The 12,755-nt window shown below is 37.1% G+C and overlaps 1 protein-coding gene across 1 annotated transcript in view; it reads left to right on the top strand.

The window, feature by feature from the left end:
• The first annotated feature begins 789 nt into the window (after window positions 1–789).
• The window catches only part of stxbp3 (syntaxin binding protein 3), a 29,968-nt gene continuing 18,002 nt past the window's right edge, over window positions 790–12,755 (top strand). Inside the window, exons 1-14 of the mRNA XM_055188205.2 lie at window positions 790–899; window positions 2,028–2,077; window positions 2,384–2,465; window positions 2,926–3,002; window positions 5,106–5,178; window positions 5,515–5,615; window positions 5,715–5,860; window positions 5,961–6,054; window positions 7,217–7,341; window positions 7,683–7,781; window positions 10,676–10,733; window positions 10,870–10,935; window positions 11,095–11,175; window positions 11,284–11,419. Coding sequence (XP_055044180.1) covers window positions 854–899; window positions 2,028–2,077; window positions 2,384–2,465; window positions 2,926–3,002; window positions 5,106–5,178; window positions 5,515–5,615; window positions 5,715–5,860; window positions 5,961–6,054; window positions 7,217–7,341; window positions 7,683–7,781; window positions 10,676–10,733; window positions 10,870–10,935; window positions 11,095–11,175; window positions 11,284–11,419 — 1,234 coding nt within the window. The 5' untranslated portion in view covers window positions 790–853. The remainder of the gene's footprint in view (window positions 900–2,027; window positions 2,078–2,383; window positions 2,466–2,925; window positions 3,003–5,105; window positions 5,179–5,514; window positions 5,616–5,714; window positions 5,861–5,960; window positions 6,055–7,216; window positions 7,342–7,682; window positions 7,782–10,675; window positions 10,734–10,869; window positions 10,936–11,094; window positions 11,176–11,283; window positions 11,420–12,755) is intronic.

The following is a 12,755-nucleotide window of genomic DNA, read 5'->3' on the forward strand; positions in this document are numbered from 1 at the left end:
TTTCTGTTTGGTCTGAATATACATCTTCAAGTCATCTACTTTAATCTAGCCCCACCTACTTAGCAGAGGTGGCCAATCAGAATTAGATGTGTGAGTGAGCTGGCTAATCAGACAAAGGGATGAGAAATAATCTTCAGACAGGTGTTACACAAAACTAGTGTAAATCTAATACAATGTAATTTAGTAGAGTAAAAGTGTTACAGGTAGTACGAGAGATTTCTAAAATAAACTTACGCAGACATCTGACGACAGACTGTTTACAATATTGTAATCTTGGCTTGTCAAAAATGTATCATTTATTATGGATCTGTATCGTTTAAAATTAAATTAAACATTTACTACAATAACTCTTATCACACTTTAGTTCTCTATATTGTCTATAAACTAAGATTTCTCATAAATTTTACTTGCACACAACTAAAATTGTACTTGACATTACAATCTGTGTTTAATGGTAGATTGTTTATCATGTGATTTAAAATATATATATATATTTTTTGAACATAAATATGTTAACTTTAATGTATCTCGCTGTGCTTTAAATAGAGACCATGTTGTGTACACGGATTATCTTGTATAAGCTGCAAGTTTTCTGTGGAAAAATATATGTGGAAACGATCACTAAAACGTTTAATAAATAAATAAATAAATAAATAAACATATATAAATAAAAATACATTTTAAAAGTCATGGTAGTGAAAATAAGATGATTTACACTTGGTCTACGAATTTTACACAGTGGTGAAAACTTAATTTACTATAATATTTCACATACAAACATACGAGCGCTCGTGCACGCACACAGACTTCTGCCCAATGACGCGCGCGCGCATCCGCCTCGATACAACTCAAGATGGCAACTGGACCAGAACACGGCTTGAAGAAAGTAGTTTGGCAAAGTAAGTTCAACATTCACTAAACTACTGTTTTGTCTGCACGCTTCGTGAATGCAGCATTGTTCACATGGGCTCACTTCAGACTGTCAGAAGTTTAAATGTCTTATACAGACACACGCGCACACAGAGACCGTCGTTTGACAAGAGCTGGGCTTGGCTGAAAAAGTTACAGATTTTCTGTTAAGTTTAAATTTATGAGTGTAAAGTTAAGTTACTTAAACTTTAGTTAGGAAATGAGCCGCGTCTCGCGCGCGTGCTGTTGTATTTATCTCATGCACGCGTCTCACTGGGTCACTTTATCCGTTAGCTGCTTTGCTAATGTTAGCCTGTCCTGTTTCAGTTTCAGTGCTTCGATGCTCACTTCTACATTTCTGCTCAAGCTTTCCCTGTCATGCTTTGAAAAGTTGATAATCGGGGGCTTGTATGCTTTGCCGTCATGACTTTGATGACGTAATGGGTAGTTTGTGAAGTTTACAAGTGACTTCCGGTCTTGTGTTATTTGACATTGTAAACATACAAATCTACTAAGTGTTTTGAAAGCATGTCAAATTTTATTACAATATTTACTTTATTACAAATAACGTTATATCATAATGTTTAAGGTGGCGCATTTCTGCCACATAAATATTATTTTTCACCCAGATATTTCGTTAAAAGTAAACGTCATCTTTTCTCATAATAATGAGATATTATGTCAGTAAAACAACACATTTTTCTTATTAAAATTACATATTTTACCGTATTAAAAAGCATATCGTTTTAATGACACACTATCTCGTTAAAACGCCATAACTGAGTGAAAAATTAACATGTATGTGGCAGCAGCTGCACTACCATAATTGTTAAGATTTTCTAGTCTCAATATCTGAAAATTTTACCATACACTTTAGTTTATTTAACATAAACTAACTTGTCTAATACAGTATTTAAATTTTTGTGACATAGAATGAGTGTTTCTTTCTTCAGGTCACCATGATGTGAAATAAGCCGCCTGTTGTGTTTAACCATCTTTTCCCCTTCTTGTTCAGAACAAAACTGATATGAGGAATAATGTTCTTGCTTTTTTGTTTCATACTGCATCAGCAGAACAGAGTCTGTAAATAACAACTTAATTTATGTGATATATAACAGGAATCAAGGACACCATCATTACTGACTGCAGAAAGTCAGAAGTATGGAAGGTCAGTGAGCATTGCTTTTTCTTCTCGTTTCTTCTCTTCCAAGTTAACTGACTCCACATTTGAACCAAAGCAAAATAATGTCGCACCCCTTTGACCCAATATAGTGTTTGCTTGTGTAATAGTTCACTATTGTTTACTACACACAGAATCTGGTTGACTCAAAAACAGTGTATCAGTTTGGGGCGTCTACAGGACACAGTTACAATCCTTTTGAATTTGGCTTGCTAAACTATACTGAAGAGTTTTTAACTGCCAATGACAGTCGTGATTAGACACGATTGATTAAGTCACATGTTATTATTCCAGATCCTCATCCTGGACCACTTTACCACCCGCCTTCTCTCCGCATGCTGCAAAATGTCGGATCTCATGTCAGAGGGCATCACGAGTAAGTCTGATAAGAGATTCAGCTCTGGCATCCTTTGAACATCCTTTGTGCTTGATGGAAACTAAACAGTTCTGTGAGGTTCATTGTGGGGTGTAAACCAAACGCTCTTCCTTCCTGTGTTGTTCAGAAGGGAAGCATTCTTAGTTCCTCACTTACCTAAAAAACGTAGACATGAAAGTGGAGTATAGGAATGATTATAAACATATTACCTGTCATTGTTCACTGCAAAAATTGATTTCTTAGTATATTTGTCCTATTGTCAGTACAAATATCTAAAAATTCTTAAATTAAGATGCATTTTCATGATGAGCAAAATGACCTAAGAAAATAAAGTTTTTAAACAAGCAAAACAAATTCATATTCATATACATTCATATATATATATATAAAATGTAAATATTTTTTAGTTGTCATATTTCGTAGTTTGCAGTTAACTCATATTTCTGAGATTTGTTTACAGTTGTGGAAGACCTTTACAAGAACAGAGAACCAGTACCAGAAATGAAGGCTGTCTACTTTATGACTCCCACTGCCAAGGTAAATGCAACATGATTTACTAATGTTTGCGCGTGTGATATTAATGGTATTTGCACCATTATTTAACACCGAAAGAAAGCATGTCTTAAATCATTTTGCGCTTGAAATGGCTGCAATTGTTTCTAAAAGTAGAGGCATCACAGAGATCAGAGAGCGTGCGGTACAGATTTCTTTTTAACATGTAATACCAGAGGAACATATTACTCAAAAATATTGTTTGCCAAGACATGTTTTTTTTATTTGCTGGAGAAAATAAAAGAGGAGTCACTAGCAGAAGTCACACAATTCAAAACTTCTTATAAACCTTTATTTTTGTCCTTCAGTTTTTTTCAGTGTCGCATCAGGCATTAGTAGATTACTCGCACCTGAGGACCATCAGCTCTGCTTATTTGCACGACCCTGAACTAATGCTGCGTTCCAGGCAGGTTTTTTAACCCGTAAATTACGACTTCAAACCACGACTCACGACTTTGTAGCGTTCCAAGCAAAGTCAAGCCAAACTACCTGAGCGCAAGGAATTTCTGTCACCTTAACATGCCCATGCAGCGATATACTTTCACGACATACTTATTGTTTTAGACACATAACATTGTAATATATAATTGTGTGTATTATGTAAGGAATAATTGACGACGGGCCATTGAATTATAAGAAAATAATGCACACCAAGGTGGTAATGCCGTTACACCGCAGGTGTGCATTATTTTCAAATAATTCAATGGCCCGTCGTCAATTATTCCTCTTATACCACGGTTACCACAAACATTGCTCTGGTGCCTATTTTTAAGACATTTGACAAGTTACGTGTGCGGTTTACAGAAAAATAATCAACACCCATTGAACATTTCTCAGCCAATCAGAAACCAGCATTCAACAGACCCGTGGTATAATTACAATTATTATTATATTATTATTAATTTAACTGCAGCGTTATATTGTCCTAAAGTGTATTCCCACCGTGTACCACTTGCAGAAACACTGCATCCGTGGGGGCCGCCATTGTTGTTTTTTATGGTTTCACGTGCTATGTGACGTCAGAGCTCGGAACTGGGAGTACATCGATCTAGTACGAGGTCAAGGGTTTGACTGCCGTTCCAGTGCACTTTCACGGGTAGAAGGTTGGAAAAACACGGGTTGCAGGTTGCCTGGAACGCGGCATAATTTGTGCTGCTTTTAGTAGATTGCGTTGGTCATAATGGCAATCAGCTATTGTGCTTGTGCTATTTAATTTGCGCTTTTTTAGTAAATAAACCACAGATATTGCCAATCCGATCTTCACTTTTTGAAATTGCGCTCTCGTGCTAATTTGCCCCATTTAGTAAATCTGGCTTATAGTTTGCACCCCTACACTTGGGCTGTCAATCATTTTAAAAATGCCATTGCTTTCATTTCAATTCTTACACAAATCAAAATATTTACTAAATCACAGCCAATTACATGAAAGCATGTAGATAAGAGTTTATGATGATCTGCTAAAACAAGCTTCAGAATAGGGATAAGCCTGGTTTGTTGGTGCCAGACAAGCTAGCCAAAACTGTATAGGAATTGATTGGAAAAACATTGCCTGGTCTGATGTCTGTCTGTTTATACTGCGCGAGTCAGATAGTAGGATCAGAACATGAATGTAAAGATTCATCTCATCCTGGTTTGTTGAACATAATGAGTTTACTGTAGTCAAATGACCTCCAAAGTCAGCAGATCTCAGTTCAACAGAGAACCTTTGAGATGTAGTGGAACCAGAGATTCACATCACGAATGTGTAGCTGACAGATCTGCAAAACTGAGTAGTATAATATATGAATGTTTCTTGTTGAATCAATGACAAAGAATTAAGACATTTGTGAGGGCAAAAGTGAATCCAACACAGTATTAGTAATGTGTACATTATAAAGCGTCAGATGAGTGTATAGTGCCAATCTTTGGTGAAAAATAAATTTCTAACAATTTGTAAAAAAAAAATGTGTTGCATTGACAGCCCCTATAATAATGCTAATAAACTGATGATGATTCTGTGAACTATTCTTCATGTGTGTTGTATTCTGATTCAATCTGCTCACTTTACTGTAACAACCTCTTTATGATCCTGTTGATTTGTGTTTACAGTGTATTGATTCCTTCATAAATGACTTCAAGGTGAAACCCAAGTACAAAGCTGCATACGTCTACTTTACTGACTGTAAGTCCACTGCTTCAACTTTTTATTTCTTAAAAAGTCTTTCCTTACCAAGAAATAAAAAACACTTTTACATTCATTCATTTAGATTTTATTCAAAGTAATTTATACTGTATTATTTGTTATACATTATATAGAATTGAACCCAGGACTTGTGTTCCTAATTGGGGTGTAACGATACATTGATATGGATCGATACATCAATTATATTACTAATGATAAGTTGCAATGATGTAAAATTAAGGGTGAAATGTCACAATGCAATAATGCTTCTGACCTCCTTGAGAATGACAAGTGTTTTATGCAGCTCATTACATGATTGACAACTCTTAATTTCAGATTGTCCTGATGATCTCTTTGACAAGATGAAGAAGAGCTGTGCCAAGTACATAAAAGTGTGTAAGGAGATCAACATCTCATTTCTACCGCAGGAAGCACAGGTGAACGTCTCAATGAAAATACCAGGATTAATGTAGATGGATCATCTATCTAGTACCTCTCATTTACAATCAAGTGTTGTGTTTGTGTCACCTGTGCAGGTGTTTACCTGTGAGAACCCAGAGGCCTTCAAGAACATCTACAGCCCTCACTATCAGGACCGAGATCAGACTCTGGACCAACTTGCCAATCAGATCGTCACACTCTGTGCCACACTGGATGAATACCCTGGAGTGAGATATAAGAAGTACAGTGAACCTTGTGTGCTTTTTCAGTTTACACATGCTGAAATTACACCTGGTGTATGAACATTTGATATACTTACATGAAGTCGTCATTATCTGCAGAGATTCAGCACTCGATTATGGAAAGAAATTGGCTGAACTGGTGGATAATAAACTGGCACGCCATTGTGAGATGGATGAAAACTGGAAAAAAAAGGTGAGAATACAAAATTAACTCGCAGAAAAAAGAAAGTAATTTTTTTATGTTTTACATGTTTTAGCGCACGTCCACACGAAGCCGGTGCATTCCCTGTCCGATCATTTTTTTTCCTTGCTCTAAAAAAAGAACCCGTAAACACGAAACCACTGAAACCGACTGAAAGCGGTGTAGTATATATGCCGGACCAGTATGGGGCGCTGTAATTCTGCCACAGATATACACTATACACGGAGAAGAAGACTTTTAAGTAAGATAACCAACGTATGGTGTTGTCCATTATCGCTTGTTGGTCACCACAATTACATAGAAGCAATAGATTTTGCTGTAATAAAGCTAGTAGGCTTTAGTAGCTTCTGTAGCACGAACACAATCACGTAGTCCGCCGTTATTGTTGTTGCTGTTACGTGTGACGCTTCCGACACGTGACGTGATGACGTTTTCGCTTCACAAAATATACGGATTGGCTGTACAGACGAAACCGCAAGGGTGTCTGTTTCAGATTTATCCATTTTAGGACCCGGTTTCAAAAGATAGCAGATTCAGTCTCCCAAAACGCCGGATCCGTGTGGATGAAACGCCAATACGATAACAAATGTATACGTATACGGTGATAGCGTCTCCGTGTGGACAGCCAATTTAAAAGCACATTGTTTCCATACCCCACAAAAGTTGAATCCTGCGGAATATTCTGACTGTTCTTTACCATATGAGAAAGCTATTGTCTTGCCTCATACATTTTTTTTTTAAATATCACTTTTGGACTGATTTTGTGGTGCTTTACATATTTTTTTGTGGCTCTTTTGGAAAGGTTTATGTTTCACGTTGATCTTAGAAATGCTGTTTCTGGCCTTTTTCAGTAGGTCACATAGGGTTGCAAAGGGACGGAAAGGTTCAGTGAGAACTTAATCTGAGGAATTTTGGAAATATTTCAAATTGGAAACTTAATGGGAATTTACAGGAATTTATGAGAATATTTGGAAATTTAGGGAAATATATGTAAACTATATCATGTGCAAACATAAATAAACATTTTGTTTGGACATTCTCATATATTTCCGTTAATTCCCATTGAAAGTTTCCAGCCATGAAAATTCCTGTAATTTTGCAACCCAAAAATCATATTAAAATCATATTAACTTTGCACACCTTTCATCTGCAGGGCAAGACACAGGCACAGCTTCTGATCGTTGATCGTGCATTAGACCCTGTCAGCCCGATACTTCATGAGCTGACCTACCAGGCCATGGCTTATGACCTCATACCCATCAAGGACAACATCTATGAGTAAAAGACCCCATCCATTAACTTGATTTAACATTGAATTACAGGGCTCCAGACCTCCCCTTTTGACCCAACACTAGGTTAAAAATAAACCAGCATTTTTTGTTGAGATGCCACACTGAATAATAATAAAAAAAGTAGCATGCTTTACTAAATTGATGAATTAAATTACTTAGCAAAAATACATTAGCAATAATATATGAAGAAAAGCTAAAATGTAAGAAGTTGCATTTTGTCGTGTGTGATTGTCCAGACAACCATGATCACTTGTGTTTTGCATTGGTATGTCCCATGTCAGTTCATTTTCATCTAAGATGTTTTGATGGTTGTGTGTGTGTTTTTAGGTATAAAGTAAAGGATGGTTCTAAGAAAGAGGCCTTGCTGAATGAAGAGGATGAATTATGGGTCAAATTACGACATATGCATATCGCTGAAGTCACTGAGTGAGTAGGGCTGAATGATTTTAGTTTTGGACTTTATTATGTCTATGCAGGGCTCGACATTAAGGCTTTTGTAGGACAAGTGTAAGAGAAAATGAGTTGTCCGACTGGACAAGTTAAATTTCAATCACGTTATGTGCCGTTAACGACAGAGCAGAACATGCAGCGCAAACACAGAGCGGAATATTAAACAGAGAGCGCGGCACGCCGACACACATGTTTACATGTACTGTTATTGTTACTAAACAAGCTGTGCGCGCATTAAACCTGATCGCCGAACACGGAGGGGCGGGAGTCGCGGAGAGTGATGTTTCTTCAGGCTCCGGCGTGAATATAAATGACTTCACTGTGTGTCAAAAAAGCCGATTTAAGTCCGTATTTTTTCTCTTCTAACGTTCCGTAAAACACATAATAGGCTTAAAATCTTGTTTAAGAATCTGTTTTATAACGAGAATCTCTCTTTCAGCGTGCCTATGATTGTGTGCACTGCGCGACAGCTGATTTGAATCGGACAGAGTTCGTCACTGTACATTAAAAATCCCACACGAACATTACAGCGTAAATGCTAGGTTTAAGATTGATTTTATATATATAACAGATAATCTATACACATTTATTCAAATAAGTTATTTAAAACATGGTAATGTTCAGTGTTTTAATGTCAGACAATCATTGAAAAATCTTCTATTATTTTGCTTTATTTGCTAACGTTAGTCCGGGTTTGGTTGAAGGCTACAGTTTGTCCGGTTAGAACAAGTATGTCTCACTCAAAGTATTCAAATCGTTGACTTTATTAAATGTCCATAGATGTGTGGTTAGTATAATGCACACAGACGCACAGTCCACAAAACGTCCTTTGATTTGAATCAATCCTGCTTATTTAAACTATAACTATTTACACTCTTCAGCCGATCTCCTTTCCCGTTATCATTCACCTGCTCTATTCTCCGACACTGCGCAGACTCTATAGCGGAAAGGTTCGGAACAGTCCATTTTGCACTTAATAACAGGGGTGACCGGATTAGTCCATTTATTAAAGGTGACACTTTTCTACAATCATTGAAATGTGGGGAAAATGAAGAGAAAGGCAGCAGATATAGCATCATTCTTCAGAAAGAGTAGCAAGAAGCAGCCAAATGATTTGATTAAATTATTTGATTATGATTATTTGATTAAATGGTTTAAAAAACATGAGGTTCAATTATGACTATAAATTGTATGTTAATCTCAATTCATTTGAATTAAAATTAAAGTATTGTAGCAATTCTTATTAACACACCTATAATACTTAAAAGTATTTTAAGGTTGGATGATAGAGATTTTATGTGCACCAGAGTAACTGCTGGCCCCTGCCTGGTCACCCCTATGAGAAATCCCTTGCTCCGCCACTGATTAGCAAAACACAAAAAATACATTATATTATAAATCTTTACCCGGACAAGTGACTTTTGTTCATGGACAAGTGAAACACAAATTTACTTGTCCGAAGGACAAGTTGCTCAAAAAGTTAATGTCAAGCCCTGCTATGTATCCCGTATGTCTTTGATATCTGTCCAGATACTTGCTTTTAAGCATTAATTAGGAATATTATCTTAGCACTAATAGTAAATGTCTTGCACAGGCAGTTAAATTGCCTTATTATGCTAAGTACACACCGAAAGCTATTTAAAGCGATACTCCAGCCAAATATCAAAATTTCCCTATGATTTATTTACCCTAAAGCAGGGGTGTCAAACTCAATTTCATCCCGGGCCGCATCAGCATTACGGTTGCTCTCAAAGGGCCAGTTGTATTTGTAAGAATATATGAATCAACTCTTTTATTACTGTACATTGCATAATTTACTATTGGTTTTGTTAATAACTCAATTAATATCTAGCTTTGAAAGTTAAAGCCCAGGCAAATAATGACAAAATGTATTTAAGCGTACAGCTATTCTACAGATTATTTTAAAAGTAAATGTGGTAACAAAAACACATGTTGTATATGAGCACACTCAAATTTTTCTGTTATCCTTCATTGTGCAGGCAATTAAATGAGAGGCATTTTTAGATACTAATAAAGAGTTTTACAATCTCCACCATAATATGCATTTATTAGACACAGATACTCTCACTGTCGTAATTTCTTGCTCTCTTTGCAAAAAAGCTGTGATTTTTTTTTTTTTGTACCTGGCTTTGAGTGTCTGACTGATTTACTGACGTCTCATGAGTTCAGTGTTGTACAGATCAGTAGTTTGCGTATTTAGCGGAAATAGACGCATTGTACTAAGCCCAGCTGGACATCGCAAAACATTTATGTAAACGAGACGAAAAACAATTCCTCACTGAATAGGATTTGCACAAATCGTAGTGAACGCTCGTTGCCATGGGTGTGTTGCGCAGTTCAGACTCTTGAATCGTGTGAGTCCAAGATGGCGTCATTACCAATAGCTAGTAGGGATGTAACGGTATCAAAAATTCTAACAAATGAAGACTTGGAAAACTGCCATAAGTGTTTATTAAACAAGACTGAACATTACAATGTACGTAGTGTAGTGTAGTGTCATAAAAAGGACAAAAATAATTAGACCATGTAATAAAATAAAAAAAAATAAGTTTCAGTTTAGTTTGTCAACTTTAAACAACTCCTAATCAGTCAGGTTTTAAGAATTGAGTCACCCCTCAATTGACCTAGTTTATTATTATTATCATTATTATTATTAATGCTAATGCTTGGTACTCCTATGAAAGCAACAGTTGTGATTGTAGAATCAAGAAAAGATGATGGGAATTCTCGGGGCAGCCGCATATGTGTTCAATTTCATCATAAACAATCTGAAAACAGGGCTTTAAGTGTAAAATACCGAACTTGTCCTTTAAGTAACAGTATACAACAGTATACTTTGTCTTCCAAAGGCAAATCCCCAAACTGGTGAAGGAAATCTCTGCCAATAAGCAGCAGGCCGATGGGAAGGTAAGTATACATTTACAGTTAATTGATATCATGAACAATCTCTGTCTCCACTTACAGATTCTCTTACAGTATGTGTGTCATAGATGCCCTCTGCCAGACGGTTAATATTCATGTGATATTTCACTTTCCTTGGCAGATCACAATCGCAGGCCTATCGCAGCTCATGAAGAAAATGCCTGCTTTCCGTAAACAGCTGGATAAGGTAATGCCAGTAAAAGTAATACAGGAATATCACATGACAGTCACCACTGAAGGACACATGTGCTATGACATACATCTAATAGTGAAACTCTGTGTGGCCTGAGATTCTGTTAAACCCAAAACAATTTGACTGACAAACAGTTTTCCATGTTTCTCTCAGAAAACCGTTCACTTAAATTTAGCCGAGGATCTCATGACTCATTACCAGAAGAATGTGGAAAAACTCTGCAAAGCGGAACAGGTAAATTCCCACGGTTACAGCAGCTCTTGAATTTGTATGGCGCCATCCTCTGGACAGAATTTGTCTCTGAATGTACGTTCATGTTTCTTATTCGTGCTTTGAACGTAGGATCTGGCTGTAGGTGCAGACGCCGAAGGTCAGAAGGTCAAGGATCCCATGAGGACACTTCTTCCAGTACTGTTACATCCCCACGAAACCCCAGACAAGATTCGAGCCGTCCTCCTCTATATTTTCAGCCTGAATGGTAGATGATGTTTATGACTTTATTAGTCACACTGACTCAACAGATATTCAGCTGATTATATGCAGGGATGTGATTCTTCCGTATAAATAAGGATTTCCGTATTTTCTGACCTTGGTGGGATGACCCGTCTGAATCGCGTAAATCCGATGAGTTTTTTTTAGATGGGGGGGGGGGTAATCACGCGCGTGTTGTATGCCCGTGTTGTTGCAAGTGCTGTATGCCTGCGTTGTCTGTATGCGCGCGCTGTCTTTGTTCGCGAGCTTGGCCGTCATCCAACATGGATCCCAGACGTTTTCTGTGTTCTACGTCATACACATCAGGCATGAAAATCCCTCACCTTTCGGCGAAATTCGCCGTTTTGAAGCCAAAAAAAGGTGACCCACGTGAATCGTGTAGATTCGATGAGAAAACATTTTCGGGGGGAGGGGGGTGTTCGCGCGTTGTTTGTAGACGCGCCCTTCCCCGTCATCCAACATGTATACCAGACATTATATTTATTTGAGTTCATGCTGCGCTGCAAAAACCGACAGGCAGCCGCAGGTGACATAAAAGTATCACGAGAGCGAATCGAGATGTCATAAGGAAGTCTGCTTTCGAACGGCTCTCGCGCTACTGTGATGTCATCCGCATTTCTGTGTTCTTCGTCATACAAGCTTGTTGAAGATGCGTAGAGCGACTGCCTTCGGGATGTAAAGTCAACACAAAGCGCTGTAAAACTTTCATTGTTGAATACTAAGGCATCAATCAATTAAAACAACATATATACACAGACTGACATTGCAAAGTGACCTAAAAGATTTTTTGTTGGAATGGATTTGAACGGATTATGGACATACTCCTCGCTTGTAAGTCACATTGGTCTAACTAGTCTACGGCTGTAAGTACTTAAATGTAAATATGGTGAAACTGCAAAATATTGCATGAAATGCTGTAATAAGAACATACTGACATACTGTTACTAATACTGTTAATAAGAAAGTTTACAGTAACATTTAAGCGATTTTAGACTATTTGAGCGACAAAGATGCTAAAGTGAACTGTTTTCAGTGCGCATACGTGCATAAACTCCAAAGCCCACGCGCGTTTCAAAAATAACGCAAACACATAATTTCTTTGGGCTTGACAGGAGATATGCGAAAAAACTATATTGTAATATCACAGTCTCTGCAAGTATTCTCACAGTGTTAAAGGGACAGTTCATTTTATAAGAAATGCTTAGTTTGAGTCATTATGGTAATCAAACTACAAGACAAAAGGAAAATCACTTTTATAGCTTTAAAAAGATCAATTATATTTAATTTATAGAATGAAAACAGTGTTATATATTAATTTAATA

Source organism: Misgurnus anguillicaudatus, chromosome 13, assembly GCF_027580225.2.
Source record: "Misgurnus anguillicaudatus chromosome 13, ASM2758022v2, whole genome shotgun sequence".
NCBI classification, from domain to species: domain Eukaryota; kingdom Metazoa; phylum Chordata; class Actinopteri; order Cypriniformes; family Cobitidae; genus Misgurnus; species Misgurnus anguillicaudatus.